Consider the following 14,505-nt stretch of genomic DNA (forward strand, 5'->3'; position numbering starts at 1 on the left):
GTGTGTGGGGGGGGGGGGGGGTTTTGAGCGGAAAAGGGTTTTCCTGGGAGTATGCGGGCTCTTGAGAAATGGCGGGGTTGGTGGGCGATGCCCTGCCAAGAGAAAGACCGGGGCCTCCTGGTGGCCTGTTGTGCGGCTGTTGCTGGGGGAGTGAGTGCCCTTGCGGGGGATTCCGAGGCTGAGCGGCTGTAGGACCTCCTGCAGTGGCCATAGACCTTGCTGCTCCGGAGCAGATCGCTCCCTGACTCGTTCATGCTTTCCCATTGTTGCACTCGCTACACCCCCCTGCATTCACGCCTGGCCAGCTCGTCTTCTGACTCCCTCTGATCATTGCAGATGGGCCAGCTCGCCGAGTTCCTGGTGCTGCTGGGTCATGAGTCCGATGCCCGGCGGCTGCAGCAGGCGGTGGGAGAGCTGGTGGCGGCCTGCGCCGCCACCGGCGCCGCCATCCTCGCCTCGCCCCCGCCGGGCATGCTGGCCGAAGGCGGACAGGGGCCCAGCCCGCAGCTGGCGCTGCGCGTGGCAGCCGCCGAGGCCGAGGCCAAAAGCGTGACGTGGAAGTGGGACGTCCTTCGAGCCGTCTGATGCACTGCACTTGACTGGTCCCAGAAGACACACAGTGATTTCAAATTCAGGATAGAGAAAGGGAGGTTTGGCAGGAAACATGTATTGCAGCGCCCAGTGGGCTCATTTAGGTGATGGGCGCTGGGCCCTACGATGCTTTATTGGACATAAGCGCGTCGCATACGCGTGGCTGTGCAGCAGGTCTCAGTTCTGGCCAGGGAGCCCTGCAGCAGCTAGGTCCCAACAGTCATCCTGTCAGGGGGATGGTGGCCACCAGCTCCCAGTTCTTCAGGCTCTTGTCCTCTGTGGGCGTGCGCCACAGCGACATGCTGTCTACCAGGAACCCGGTGCCCACGCCGGGGTCACCTTTTTGTAGGAAAATGCTGTCCAGCAGGCCAGGGAAGATCCTGGCCTGCGCTTCTTGGGCCACAGCCTCCCTGCAAAGGTGTGAAGCTTGTGGACATCTGACATTCCCATAAAAAAGCATTGAGTCAGCACTCTGGTGGTAACGAGCCTGGAGGGTACTGATAGGGCTGGCCCACAAAACACCAGACCCACACCGGGTGCCCACCGCTGTTCTTGGGTGATGTCTGCATACAGGAGGGACAGGTGTGGCATGTAGACCTCGTCTGGGTCCTTTCCGTAGCTGGACCGGGCTTCTTGTGCCGCTTGCATGACTGCCGGCGTCTCCTGGCATTTAATGAACACACACTGGAAGAAAGAAGTGCCGGCCTTAACTTTATCAAACTTGATCACGTAGGGCTGCAAGGTGGTGGTGGGTCATCTGGGATGTTGGTATCTCCTGCGTGATAGATTGCTGGCAACAAGTGGCGCTCGGCCACTATTACACATGAACGCCTGAAATCGCAGGATGTTGTGCCGCGCCAGGCCCAGAACTATCAACATCTCTATACCATGGCAGTCCTTCCAGCCTCCCACCTTGAGCTGGGCCCCTAGCCTGTCGGCTCGCTCCAGGACATCATCCTCGGTGCCCTCGATGCCCCCTAGCAGGGTAACATGGGGAGCAAAGCTGGGAGCCCCCGCAATCCGGTTGGCCTGGGCATTGATCTCTCTCTGGAGACGCTCATTGTATGGATGCTCTGCGTCGCGAAATGGGCCGTGACAGGGAGTGACTTGAGGCTGGAGTGGTCAGGGTGGTCGTGACTGTCGGCTGGTGGCAGACAGGGACCCACCTGGAGCCCCGTCATGGGGCATGAGCCACAGGGAGAAGGACTCCACTGCATTGGGCGTCATTCCAGGGCGACGCCTGAACTGGCTGGTGGCTCCTAGGCGCCCACGCATTGGAGTATGGGTACTGGCTCGCAAAGTGACGAGCCCGGGCAACAGCTTGACACCCTCTATGGTGTTGAACAGGGGTGTCAGATGGGCCGATGAATCGGAAACTCTGAGTTTGAGGGCACAGTGTTATCTTGTTGCGTGCGTTTGCCGCTCCCCTTCAGCAATTGGTAAACCCTTCCAGACCGGAGCGTCTCGGAGTGATCGAGATGTCTGGTCCCCGCTCATGCACTCGTCTGTCGTGTCGTGTTTATCGACCCCTTTCAAGCATCATGCACATTCGTATTATTTCTGTTTCTGTGGGAATTTACGACAGCGCATCCCAGGAGCTCGCCAGCGACAGCACTTTACACTTCCCATCCCATGCTAGAAGTGCTCTCACCCGGCCCACTCGGGCCACCATGCACTCCACGATTACACGCCGGATGCATGGCAGGGCGGAGTCTACATCACATGCTACGAACATGTGAGTGCTAGGTGGTGCATTGGTTCGACGAGGCCCGCGCTGGGAGCATCTGTGGTGGCATGAGCGTATGGTGCAGAATGCACTCCATGCGACGAGTCCCCTCCCATCTCATCCCCAAATTCGCAGCCACGAGGCCTGCATCGTGGCGTGTGCAGGCCCATGACCACATGAACATGCCGGGCCTGGACGTCGGGCCCCTGTTCGAGACGGTGCAGGCCCTGGACAGCGCCCTGACCGCCCAGCTGGCTCATCCCGGGCAGGCCACCTTCCTATTAGTGGGTGCCGCCGGGCTGCTGACCAGCGTGTCGCCCTGCACCCTCTCTGTGCTCCCCCTCACCATTGGGTACATCGGCGGCTACGGCGATCAGGCCGGCGGCACGTCCCTGCTGGCCAGGTCGGCCGCCTTTGCGACCGGCCTCGCAGCCTCCCTGGCCCTCCTGGGCCTCGTCAGCGGCCTCGTGGGTGTAGCATACGGACAGGTCAGCCCAGGGTGGTGCTGGGTGGAGTGAGGGCGTGACGGTCCCGCCCAGATTTTGGGATGGCCATGCATCCGTCCGGCGACATGAGGATTTCTGTGAACCCCTGCGCACCCAAACCCAATCCCTGTCCCCAGGCGGCGGGCTCGGTGGCACCCATCCTCGTCAGCATCGTGGCGATGGCCATGGGTCTCAACCTGCTCGGCGTGCTGAGCTTCCGGTTCCCCACCCTGGACTGGGACGTGCGGGACCTGGGCCTCCCCCCCCTCGTGCAGGCCTTCCTGGCGGGTGCGTGGACGGCTGGGTGTTGAAGGCTTGAGGGGTGCAGAGAATCTCGGGCCCCTTACTGCGGTCCCTCTACTCCTCAGCTGTTGCAGCCCACGTCTTCACCTCCCCCCTCTTCCTCTGCTGCACACGTGCGAACCTGGCATCGAACCCCCAACGCCCCTGCAGGGGCCACCTTTGCCCTGGCCGCCTCGCCCTGCTCCACCCCCATCCTGGCCAGCCTCCTGGCATACGTGAGCACCACAAAGCAGGCGGGCATGGGCGCGGCACTCCTCTTCACCTACACCCTGGGCTACGTCGCGCCGCTGCTGGCTGCCGCGGTGCTGACTGGCGGCGCCACCAAGGTCCTCTCCGTGCGCCGGTACTCCGCCTGGATTCCCACCGCCTCGGGGCTGCTGCTGGTGACGGGGGGCGGCTACACCCTGCTATCCCGCCTCTTTCCGTAGATGGTGGGAGGGTATTCATCATTCTTTGCGCCTCGAGCTATATGAGCCGAGGGGGTGGAGAGACCATGCTTGTAGGCCATGTTTTTCAGAGCTGGAGGCATGATGTTACCGCAAGGTTGTCGGTAGAGGCACGCATGATTTGTCGCACAGCCAGCTCTCACGAGAAAGAGACCAGGCAGGCCCACCGAAATTTCGGGATTCAGCCGAGTATTTCGCGAAATCGCGATGCCGAATTTCGAGGCCGAATTTTCGGTGGGTCATTCACGTGGATCCTGTCGCCTGGTTCTGGTATAGCAGGATAAAATCACGACAGACAGACCCTCCAGCGCATGGGTCGATCCACTGCGCATCAACATCGCGTCGCTCCGCATTGCCCATGGCAGCCGCGGCGGCTTTGCTGGCCATGCAGCGAGCAGCCTGGTGCCCCCAGCTCACAGCCCGGCCCCCCCAGCTCACCGACCTGCGACGCGCCCTGACCCCCGGCCTCGGTCGCTGCTGGAGCAGCGAAGCGACGGATGGGCCCGAGGGCCTGCCCCTGGCCCAGGTGGCCAAGGCGTGCCTGGCCGGCAACCCCCGGGCCCAGCTCACGACCGTGCGGGGGGAGGCCCTCAACGCCGGGACGGAGCCCAAGGTTGGCTCGTGCCTGGTGCACGCCCTGGCCCCCCGGGGCCTGCCCCCCCTCGTCCTCCTGCACCCCGCCCTGCACGCCGAGGCGCTCCGTGACCTGGACCTCAACCCCACCAACCCCGCCAGCCTGTGCTACGGCGCCACCGACCCGCCGGGCCTGCTGCAGCACGTCAGGGCGGCCGGGTGGCTGCCGCCCCGCCTCGTGCTGCTGGGAGGCCTGGCGCCTGTGACACCCTCCGAGGTGCGGGGCGGGCTGGGCCGATGCAGGCGCTCTGCCTGGAGGGCTCCAAATCCACAGATTGCAGGGGCCGAAAGCCTCGAAGCTGGCTTGTTCCTGAGAGCCCCTGGGCATCGCCAGCACCACATGGGGCTCGCGGGCCGCCTGCCCCGATGGCCTCGTGCCAGACCTTGTGCTCACCGGACCTCCTCAATCCCCCTCCCCGCCATCTCCGCAGGTGGCGGCTCAGGTGTCCGAAGCCCGGCGCGCGTGGCGGGGCACGTCCCTGCTGGACCTCCTGCCCCCGGAGTCCGAGCTGGAGCACCTCAGGGGGTTCAGCCTGCCGGAGCCCTCCCGCTGCCAGCTCGTGGATGCTGCCGGGAAGCAGCACGAGCTTGCCCCAGAGGCCGTGGATGCCGCACTCCTGGACCCCATAGGTGGGTGAAGGGTTCTCTGGGGAGGGTCTTGCCAGCCTGCACCCTTGCGTGCTTGACCTCAACACCCCAAGCAATTCTGGTGGTGTCCACAGGCAATCAGCGCCCAGGCAGCGTCGGACTATTCCACGATCATGCTCCCTCCATCCCCTGCATTAACAACCATCATGCAGCCTACAGCCAGATGGACCTGCTTCGCATGCTGAGCGAGGAGGAGGGGTGGCAGGCCGCCCTGCGCCTCTTCTGCGCCGGGTACCTCGGCGTGGAGGCCGGCCCCGGCGCCCTGGCGGTGGCCGCCGACCGCATGGGCCTCACCGTGCTGGCGCGGGAAGTTCAGGCCGCCGCCTCGGGAGTGGAACCCCCACCGGAGCCCACGGGTGGGCGCTGGCGCCAGTTCCGCTTCGCATTTCAGCGCGAGCTACGTGGCCGGTCTGACTTTGTGCGCATGCTGGAGTCGATGCGGGAGGAGGTGGAGGCGGCGGCAGCCGATGAGTAGAGATGGGGGCATGCCCTTGCCCGGCGTGCCCCTGCCCCTGGACCTTGCAGCATGTGCCTGTTGTTACAGGGGGAATATCCCAGAGGGTGGCACCTGGCCTGTAAGGAAAGGGGCCAGGCGCCAGTCACGATGTGCAGATGCCCCAGCCACGGCACGCTCCCGGGCTTGGAGGAGGTGGACGGCGGGGGAGCATGCATGTTGTCATGTGGAGGGGACAGTGCCACTCCCCAGCAGAGGGAAAACGGCGTCAATGTGGCGAGTGTGCGTCACGCTGCGAGGCCCAGGGGGGGGCCGAGGTTCCTGCCGGACATGTGGGACAGCCCCGGCATCATCGCGGCGGCCTCCGCCAGCTGGCCCAGGGATGCGCGGGGGGCCAGGGGGTGCCGAGGCTCTGCGGGCAGCGGGGCCGGCGGGGGCATGGGAGGCGGGGGCATGGGCGGCGCATGCAGCGCCGCCTCCAACGCCTCGGCCGCCGACTCCGCCGTCTCAAAGAAGGCCTGGAACGCCTCGCCGCACAGGTCGACGATGGCGGTCCAGCAGCCGCACTGGGCCATGACCTGTGGGGTGGGTGGGGATGCACGTGAGTGGGGGGGGGGGGCGGCCGGGGGACCAGGCGCCGCTGCAGCTGCCGCCAGGGTTGGGGGTCATGCGCGATGCATCCCCACATGACATCGAGGGCAAGACTCCCCAGGGAGCCTGCTGCACAGAGTGCCTCGCGCCCCGGCAATTTGACTGGAGCTTGGAGGGTCCAGGTGGTGGGCGGCATGGCTTCAAGCGCACGGGGATTGGTGCAGAGCAATCCCCCACAACCAAAAAACATTCCCCAAGGAACCCACCTTCCCGGTCTCGTGCCCAGAGGCGTTGGGGACGGCCCGGAACACGCCGTCGCGGCGGGGCGGGAGGGAGTAGCCCGACCAGTAGGAGGAGTAGACGCTCTGCACCTGGATGGGCGGCGGGCGGCGCACTGGGGCTGAGCGGACGGGGAGTGGCAGATTTCGCGGCCCAGATCAGGTGCGCTTGCTGGAGAGGTCATTGCAGTGCGCACAGAGCCCCCTGCGGTCGGCGCCCCCATGCCCATGCCCCGGGTTCCACCCTCGGCCAGCCAGGCACCTGCGAGGCCTCATGCTTCGACTTCATGCGCTTGGTCCTCGCCAGGTCCGTGTGGGGTTGCTTGGATGTCTTGCCGCCGCGCTTGCTGCTTGCTCCCTCCGTCAGCCTCTTGGTGGCGGTCTTCCTGTGCAGGATTGTAGGCACGACTGGATGGTGACAGCCCTTTCACTGCTTGAATTTCACTGCTTGCAGGACACATCGCATGCAGTGACGATTGAACCACCACTTGCATCCCTACAAAACATCTTTCCCCTATCAAGGTTCACAATCATCCAACTCAATGGTACCTTGATACATCTTCTTTGGTGCCCTGACGGCCACAGACGCAGTACTGGCCCTCGGGGCTCCTGGAGAAGATGAGGACATCGCCTGCCTGCATGGCATACCGGTTCAGGACGTCCTGGGTGTTCTCCAGCAGATACCTGAGTGTGTGATGGAAGGGAAGGGGAGCGAGCTTCAGCTCACGCAGTCCTTGACATGCAAGACCCTGCGCATGTCGTAAACCTCATGCCACTCCATCTCACATGCGGGAGGCATTGTTGATCCAGAAGCGAAACCGGAAGGTGTGCTTCTTGCCGTAGGTGTCCATCACGACGAAGTTCTGCCCGGTCTGGGCCTCAATCTCCGGAAAATGGCTCTCCGCCTGACCCTGTGGGTAACACCGGCGTCATAAGACTCAGTTATGTATTATATGGCGCTGCGAATCTTCACATGAAGACATCCACCCGAGCCGAGGGAGGACATGGTTCTGCGGTAAGGGGCCCTGGTTTCAACTGCCATGGCCGGCTCGCAGATGCAAACCTACATGCCATCAGTCCACCGCACATCGCTCCATGGTACATTGCACACCTTTGGAATCACAATCCTTCCATTTCCGCTGGCATCGCTTCCGGTGAGGACCTTCTCAAACAAGACGGCAGTGCCCATCGAGAGCAACTTCGCATGCGCCTCCTCCTTCAGAGGTGTTTCCGGTCGCGAAGATGATTTTGAAGCCATGATGAGTTGATCAGGATGGCGGGGCCAATGGGAGCGAGCGGTGACAGATGCTTCCCCCTCTTCCCCGCCGGGACTGCGGGACGAGCAGTATGGCTGAGAACAGAGTGGCTACCCCCCTATGCAACGGTAAGCTGATTTAAAGACATACAAGATCGCCTCATGGCTGCCTGTGGGCTTCGTGTGCACGTATGAAAGCAGCATGTACGCACGCCAGGCCGAGAGTACAGCCGGGTGCCATTGGAAAGGGAGAGATTCCTGTTCATGAAGCAGGGCTGCTCATTCCAGGTCACCGAGCAGATCCTCCAAGCAGACACACTTTCCTACGAGCGCGCTGTATTAGTGCAATTTTGAAGGTCAACTTATCACCTCTGGACAATCAGAGACAGTGACGCGAAGCAGGTGTTTCCCAGGCTGCTCTGATGATGTAATCAACAGCATGCGCATCATCAAAGTACAATCTCTTGGAGAATAAATATCCCATAGCTCAGTCGAGCATAATTCAATTTGATTGTGATGTAGCAGTTCGTCTAGCCAGAGACTACTTTCGGCCGTCAATGCATTCCTTCATCTAGCAAAGTGCTTGTGAGCAACCATCTGAGCCGCAATGAATTCACGTACAAGCTCATAGGCAGTGGCACCGCTTGACCAATACGCCCAATCCAAGACGCTGCTGTAGTGCAGTCAACAATGCTTAATCTCTAGGGTGCACTCAGAATAGGGTTTGAGGATATGAGGAAGATATTTGAAACTAGGGCTTGATCTTTACCAGACCCTGTGGCCGTTTATGGAATCACACTCTCACACACAGGGGGCATGATGCGTAGCACGTCTCCTTATCACACCCACAGACATACAAACGGACCTCTTCTTTCAAGGGGACAGGGAGGATGTCACAAACTTGTGTGACAATGGGACAACGTAGTATTTTACTCCTTGCTTGGCATACCTGTGGTCGGGGCCCTGCATCTTCAGGGCAGATCTACCATTCAGCCCCATGCGCCTGGAACCTAGAACCAGCACGCACATGGCCGAATGCATCCTTCGGCTGACCAGGGTCTCGACCATTGACGATGGCGGGCATTGCCTCACCACCGGCACCAACATCTTCCACTGGGAACTGCCTTCAATCTCCGGCTTCCGAAGGCATGATCAGCCCAAAGTTCAGCCTCGGTATAATCTGTGGACTGTTAGGAATGCGTTCATGATAACATCTTGGTAAGGTGTGGGTACACCAACATCTTTCCCGATTGTGGATTTTGGTTGGTCCCACAGTCGACCAGTACGTCGATTCCTGCCAACTTGTAGCGTTTCGGTTCAATTCAAGCCAAATGTATTTCCACATATCGGAGTTGGTTTCAGCAGCTTCCTATGCAACGCAGGCCTACACAGCCGGGTGCTGCCTCGGCCCAGCATGGCGTGGATTCCGGGTTCCGGAAGGTGATGCAAAATCCTCGTCAGAGTCCTCGTCACAAGAGGGCACCGTAAAAATAAGTTGCACCATACATGACTCGTAGAAACAAATCATACGAGGGCTGAAGACTGTGCCCAGATCTCCTTAGGATCGGGGGCTTGGCATCGCAGGCCAGCCGCTCCTCCGACGCGCATCCACCATCTGTGCGGCTGGAGAGCGCGTCCACGCTTGGCCACGACAATTTCAGTTGCGATGGAGGGGACAATGCAGGATGACGTCCCGCTGGTGGTCACCCGCTGCCTCGATTACGCTGCCAAGTACCATGGCTCCACGGAGGTGGTGTCCCGCACGGTGGAGGGCCCCATCGTGCGCACCAACTACAAGGAGGTGCACTCCAGGGCGCAGGCCTTTGCCAATGCCCTGCTGAGCATGGATTTCAGGTGCGGTAGGGTTGGGAAGGGGCCAGGGGAGGGCATGCCGGACAAGGCTGGGTTCCGTGGTCCTGTCTCAGCCCCAGATGGACATGGTTTTCTTCTTCTCCGCCAAATCACACAGGAAGGGCGACCGCGTGGCCACCATGGCCTGGAACACGCACCGCCACCTGGAGTGCTGGTACGCCATCATGGGCATTGGGGCGGTGTGCCACACCCTCAACCCGCGCCTCTTCCACGCCGACCTGGAGTACATCATCAACGACGCGCAGGACTGCATCATCCTGGCAGATATCTCCTTTGCAAAGTCTCTGGAGGAGCTTGCCCCCAAGCTGCCCAGCGTGCGGCGATACATCTTCCTGACCGATGAAGGGTGGGTTGTAGATCTGCGTGTTTGTTAAATGGGGGGAAGGGGGCGGAGGGTGTCTCTGCGTGGAGTGGGTGCATCTGTGCCGTGGTGCCCCTCTTTGAATACCACAATCCAGGTGCTCTATTATTTATACACAATCATGGTCGAAGCCTGCTACACCGTCCACCCGTGACCTCCATATCCCATGCCACAGGCACATGCCCAAGGCCCCCAGCCTGAGGGCTCAGTGCTACGAGACTGTGGTGGCCGACTGGCTGCCCCGCTCCAAGGGTTTCAGCTGGCCCGAGCTCGACGAGCGACAGGGCTGCGGCCTGTGCTACACCTCTGGCACGACGGGGCGACCCAAGGTAGGGCCATGCAGGCTTGCGTTGTCCATCCCGAGACGGATCAGGCGTGTGAGCGGAGGCCCGTACCCCTGCACGCCAGGGTGTGGAGCTGAAGACGCCACATGCACGTGTAATCTCCCAACCTCCTCCTCTGCCCCGCTCCCCCGCCGCTGGACCCCAACGCCCACCTTGCACATTCGAACTCCATGGTAGCATCCCTCCGATCCCTCCCACCCCATTCCCACACCCCCAGGGCGTGATGTACACCCACCGCTCCAACGTGCTGCACGCCATGGCCTCCGCTACGCCGGACGGCCTGGGCGGCGGCACCTCCGACACCATGCTGGCGGTGGTGCCCATGTTCCACGCCAACTCCTGGGGCATCGCCTTCTCCGCGCCCATGGTGGGCATGCGCCTGGTGCTCCCTGCCGCCGCACTGGATGGGCGCAGCGTGTACGAGCTGATGGCGGCGGAGGAGGTCACCGTCACCGCCGGCGTGCCCACGGTCTGGCTGGCGCTGCAGGCGCACATGGAGGCCGACCCGGCGCGCCGCCTGGAGCGCATGCGCGTGCTGGTCATCGGCGGGTCGGCCATGCCGCGCAAGCTGCTGGACTTCTTCGGCGACCGGCACGGCATCGACGTGCGCCAGATGTGGGGCATGACCGAGACCTCGCCCATGGGCACCTTTGGCACGCCCGTGCACTCGGGGGGGGTGGAGCCCGGCCCCGAGGAGCGCGCAGCGCAGCGCCTGACCCAGGGCCGCCCCCACTTCTTGTCCGACCTGCGCATCGTGGATGAATCGGGGCGGGAGCTGCCCTGGGACGGCAAGGCCTTTGGCAACCTGCACATTCGTGGGCCCGTGGTGCTGCAGTCCTACTTCAAGGCGGGGCGCCCCGCGGTGGACGCCGACCGCTGGTTCGACACAGGGGACGTGGCCACCATGAGCCCGCGCGGCTTCATGCAGATCACGGACCGCGCCAAGGACGTGATCAAGAGCGGGGGGGAGTGGATCTCCAGCATCGAGATCGAGAACGCGGCGGTGGGGCACCCGCAGGTGGGCGAGGCCGCGGTGATCGCTGTGCCGCACCCCAAGTGGACCGAGCGCCCCCTCCTCGTGGTTGTGCCCAAGCCGGGACAGGTTTGTTTGTGGGTGTCTGTGGGGGGGGGGGGTGGCTGGGGGAGTTTGCATCGGGCCAATGCTGTGCTCAGGAATGTGGAGGACGCTGCGCGCGATCGCATCACCGAACAGGCAATCTGCCTCGTCCCCTCCAAACCGGTCTCTTACGCCGCTTCCCACCCCCAGCCCCAACACACACGCCTCACCCCACCCTTTCCGCTGCAGAACCCCAGCAAGGAGGACATCCTGGGGTACCTGGCTGGGAAGGTGGCCAAGTGGTGGGTCCCCGACGACGTGGTCTTCCTCAAGGAGATCCCGCACACCGCCACGGGCAAGATCTACAAGCTGGCCCTGCGCAAGCAGCTGGGCGGCTACGATTTTGGCCCCGCCTCCAAGCTCTGAGGGCAGTGGGGTGGGAGGAAGGGAGGGCCTGCAAGGCTGGGAGATACGCGGAGTGATGCGGCAGGGTCGACGGCCTAGGAATACTGCAGTTGTACCTAAGACTGCCAGCAGTGGACCCTGCGTTGGTCAGAGAGCCCTGGGACTGAGTATCTGCAAACCATGGAGTCGACGATTGGCTGCTCTGGTGCTTGCTCGCTTATTGAGCTGCCTCACTGGGTGTCGACCCACTTGAAAATGACGCAGTATCGATTGTCACGACGAGCAAAATCAGCCAGGCAGCTTCTGCTCACACGTGGCAGAGCATGTTGAAGGCCAGATGCACAATGCCCAAAGCCACAGTACATGCCGGGTGGCTCCACAGAGTCCGCCAGCAGGGTCCATGGTTGCCGTAGCTCTCCACACACATCCAAAGGGCATATGTTTGGTGATGCAAAATTGGACAGCATTTGCAAGATGTAGCTTTGATACAGTGCCCTCCAGGCCTTGCCAGCCATTTCATTCAATCTCTGGCACCTCAAGTTACACCCACTTCTGCTTGTTGTTCCAAGCATCGGACAGGGCTGGCTGCTTGAAGGGGTATGCAGAGAACGCCGTCCTGGCAATGATCAGGAGCGGGAAGAGAAGGTAGGGTGCGTAGAAAGCAGAAACCATGGCTGGCTTGTACCCAGGCGCCTTGTGAAACCAGAGCTCGAAGAATATGGGGAGCATGGTGGCTGTCACAAAGCTCGCATACATGAGCGCCGGTATGCGTACCCAGTTCCGGCGTGCTGCGATGGGATGGAAGGGCAGAGGGGCTGGTGAGGTCCGCATCCGTCATCGTGAGGCTCAAGCGCATGCAATCATAGATACTTGGCGCCTTAAGAGTGAGCGTGATCTTCAGAATGCCACGTGCCGAGATGCAGGTCATCCATGCAGCTCTCACCCAAGAATGCATAGGCCCCAACGAAAAAGAAGGGCAGCTGCAGGAAGACCTCAGAGTACACAAGCGACAGGAACCAGGGCTTGTACGGCGGCGTCATCTGCGCATGTGAATGCATACCGGTTTGAGTGCCACAGAACATTGACGACAAACGCTTTGCGTCGTAGTTGCCCTGGATTTCATCTCACCCCTCAAGCAACACACGGCACAATGGCAGGCATCAGCCAGACCAACCCGCGCACCAGTGGATCGCCATAGGTTCTCAAGTACCACTCTGTAGTTTCTCGAATCTTTGCATGGTACAGCTCGCCGCTAAAAACTGCGGGAGGAGGAACCTGGTCATCGACCTCTAGGCTAACCAGCAGGCAAACCCCCCATCACTCCCCTCTATCTATCGCCCCACCTGCTTGGGAGTCGACAAATATCGTGATAGGGATGTGGGAGATGAAGAAGAAGGCGATCGCGATCTCGACGACGCGCGACATGGTGATCTGGGGGTGGGGCCGGGAGGTTGGGCCCCCTCTCACGCACGATCAGCGAGATGAAAGCAAACCCTGTAGCCCTGCTTTTCCCCTGGTCTCTTCTTGTTGCAAGCTACATGCGTGCACTGGGCGCCCGGGAGGCGCAGGGTGACGGTGCGGGACGCACGGAGCATGCGCGCGAGGAAAGCAGGGCAGCGGGGCCTCACAGCTTCACCGCCTCCTCCTTGACCTCCAGCACCACCGTGACCTCCGCCAGCTGCACGGTGAAGTCCCCGTCGCGCAGCCTGTCCCCAAGCAGCGCCTTCTTCGCCTCGGCCTGCTCCGCGGCCCACTCAGCCTTGGTGGCCTGCCACTCGCGCCACTCCTCCATCTGCTTCTCGCGCGCGGCCAGGAACTCGGTGTCCGCCTGTGGGAGAGGGGAGCAGGGCGCGGTGATCAGGATGGCTCGGGCGCCTTCCCAGGTCACAGAAGTGGCAGAACTCGATCCACGCTCGCAGGCAGAGAGGACTGGCCATGTCGAGGGGGGAGTCCCACACTGCATCACGCGTCGCCACATTGCCCGACGCCCTCCACCCGCGCGCCATCCCCCGGGCCCAGGACCCCCCCCCCCCCCTCGCAGCGCCCACCTGCATGAGAATGGCCTCGTCCTCCTCGTCGTACTTCTTGCTGTAGTGCTTCAGGTTCTTCAGGATGGCCTTCTGCTTCTCCGCCAACAGCAGCGTCGGGGGGCGGGGCCTCCACTGAAACTGGTAGAAGCGATTCCTCTCAACCCTGGGAGCAGATTGAGGAGAGGACAAAGTGCTGGGAGGAGGTGCCATGCAGCGCTGCCCAGAGGCTCAGTACAGGAATCCCATGCGGGCGCTCTATTCCTCCATCTGTCCTGGCCAAGTCCAGGTAGTCGTGCCACAAAAGCCCTCCCCATCTAGCCCATCTGCCTGGCCTGTTCCCGGTCTTCAAATCGGGGACCCCCATTGAGCACCCACTTGTAGAGCAGCTGCCCGGCAAAGGACCAGATGTAGTACCCATTGTCGGTACTGTTCTGGGCATTCACCACGGTTGTCAGGTAGCGGCCTGGCACGGGGATTCGCGGTGGTTGGGGTTTAAGGGAGAGAGAGGGGGAGCATGCTGGGCGACGACACTTTGTGGGTGTGAGAGGGAGCAGCTGGGAGCACCTGGCCTGATACGGGTTGCCCAGCGTTCAGCACATCCCCCCCGCCAACAAGGCCCTCCATGACTGGCAGGCTGGCGCGCATCACACCCGGTCCGCCCATGCAAAGCCGGTACGCTGTCCCCCTGATCATCAAGCTCCTCCCAAAGCATTACTGCGTGGTACACCCTTACAACCCCCCAGCCAGCTCACCTGTGGGGTCCCACTGGACCTCAGTGGCCATGTAGTGCTCGCCAGCAGACAGCAGGCTCATGTCCTCCGTGTCCCAGAACTCCATGAGCCCATTCTGGGTTTGCTGCAGGGCGCCGAGCGAGGGGGGGAAGGGGGGTTCAGAGACGAGGGAAGGCAGGCGGCTGAGACCATGCGCCTGCGGCTATATGTTTACGTTACCAGCGGCCCCGGCCCAGCTACGGCATCCAGGACTCCCACCCCTTCTTCCCCTTGCACCCCCTAACCCACCCCCCCC

General features: G+C 62.1%; 8 protein-coding genes across 8 annotated transcripts in view; 4 read left to right on the forward strand and 4 right to left on the reverse strand.

The window, feature by feature from the left end:
• F751_1484 (Elongator complex protein 1) overlaps positions 1-585 on the forward strand; it is a gene marked incomplete at both ends in the record, with an annotated part of 6,244 nt that extends 5,659 nt beyond the window's left edge. Inside the window, one exon of the mRNA XM_011400464.1 lies at positions 337-585. Within this exon, the coding sequence (XP_011398766.1) occupies positions 337-585 (249 nt within the window). The remainder of the gene's footprint in view (positions 1-336) is intronic.
• Positions 586-811: 226 nt separating this feature from the next.
• F751_1485 (Cyclic phosphodiesterase) lies at positions 812-1,818 on the reverse strand (the record flags this gene model as incomplete). Its single annotated transcript, XM_011400465.1, has 4 exons — positions 812-1,001; positions 1,136-1,326; positions 1,504-1,664; positions 1,758-1,818. 4 exons carry the CDS (start codon positions 1,816-1,818, stop codon positions 812-814), a joined length of 603 nt encoding a protein of 200 aa, XP_011398767.1.
• Positions 1,819-2,499: 681 nt separating this feature from the next.
• Positions 2,500-3,533, forward strand: F751_1486 (Cytochrome c-type biogenesis ccda-like chloroplastic protein 2; the record flags this gene model as incomplete). The annotated part of the gene is made up of 3 exons (XM_011400466.1): positions 2,500-2,805; positions 2,940-3,090; positions 3,256-3,533. The coding sequence occupies 3 exons, from the start codon at positions 2,500-2,502 to the stop codon at positions 3,531-3,533; spliced, it is 735 nt and encodes a 244-aa protein (XP_011398768.1).
• Positions 3,534-3,909: 376 nt separating this feature from the next.
• Positions 3,910-5,307, forward strand: F751_1487 (hypothetical protein; the record flags this gene model as incomplete). The annotated part of the gene is made up of 3 exons (XM_011400467.1): positions 3,910-4,401; positions 4,616-4,814; positions 4,985-5,307. The coding sequence occupies 3 exons, from the start codon at positions 3,910-3,912 to the stop codon at positions 5,305-5,307; spliced, it is 1,014 nt and encodes a 337-aa protein (XP_011398769.1).
• Positions 5,308-5,573: 266 nt separating this feature from the next.
• Positions 5,574-7,344, reverse strand: F751_1488 (B3 domain-containing transcription repressor VAL2; the record flags this gene model as incomplete). Its single annotated transcript, XM_011400468.1, has 6 exons — positions 5,574-5,864; positions 6,144-6,248; positions 6,418-6,541; positions 6,705-6,839; positions 6,942-7,066; positions 7,267-7,344. The coding sequence occupies 6 exons, from the start codon at positions 7,342-7,344 to the stop codon at positions 5,574-5,576; spliced, it is 858 nt and encodes a 285-aa protein (XP_011398770.1).
• Positions 7,345-9,076: 1,732 nt separating this feature from the next.
• Positions 9,077-11,470, forward strand: F751_1489 (Medium-chain-fatty-acid-CoA ligase; the record flags this gene model as incomplete). The annotated part of the gene is made up of 5 exons (XM_011400469.1): positions 9,077-9,264; positions 9,380-9,628; positions 9,819-9,972; positions 10,205-11,089; positions 11,294-11,470. 5 exons carry the CDS (start codon positions 9,077-9,079, stop codon positions 11,468-11,470), a joined length of 1,653 nt encoding a protein of 550 aa, XP_011398771.1.
• A 519-nt stretch (positions 11,471-11,989) lies between these two features.
• F751_1490 (Transmembrane protein 97) lies at positions 11,990-12,874 on the reverse strand (the record flags this gene model as incomplete). Its single annotated transcript, XM_011400470.1, has 4 exons — positions 11,990-12,237; positions 12,393-12,489; positions 12,632-12,708; positions 12,793-12,874. 4 exons carry the CDS (start codon positions 12,872-12,874, stop codon positions 11,990-11,992), a joined length of 504 nt encoding a protein of 167 aa, XP_011398772.1.
• A 199-nt stretch (positions 12,875-13,073) lies between these two features.
• The window catches only part of F751_1491 (Eukaryotic translation initiation factor 3 subunit B), a gene marked incomplete at both ends in the record, with an annotated part of 4,321 nt that continues 2,889 nt past the window's right edge, over positions 13,074-14,505 (reverse strand). The window contains 4 exons of the mRNA XM_011400471.1: positions 13,074-13,277; positions 13,498-13,642; positions 13,855-13,942; positions 14,232-14,334. Of these exons, the coding sequence (XP_011398773.1) occupies positions 13,074-13,277; positions 13,498-13,642; positions 13,855-13,942; positions 14,232-14,334 (540 nt within the window). The remainder of the gene's footprint in view (positions 13,278-13,497; positions 13,643-13,854; positions 13,943-14,231; positions 14,335-14,505) is intronic.

Source organism: Auxenochlorella protothecoides, assembly GCF_000733215.1.
Source record: "Auxenochlorella protothecoides strain 0710 unplaced genomic scaffold scaffold14, whole genome shotgun sequence".
Taxonomy (NCBI): Eukaryota; Viridiplantae; Chlorophyta; class Trebouxiophyceae; order Chlorellales; family Chlorellaceae; genus Auxenochlorella; species Auxenochlorella protothecoides.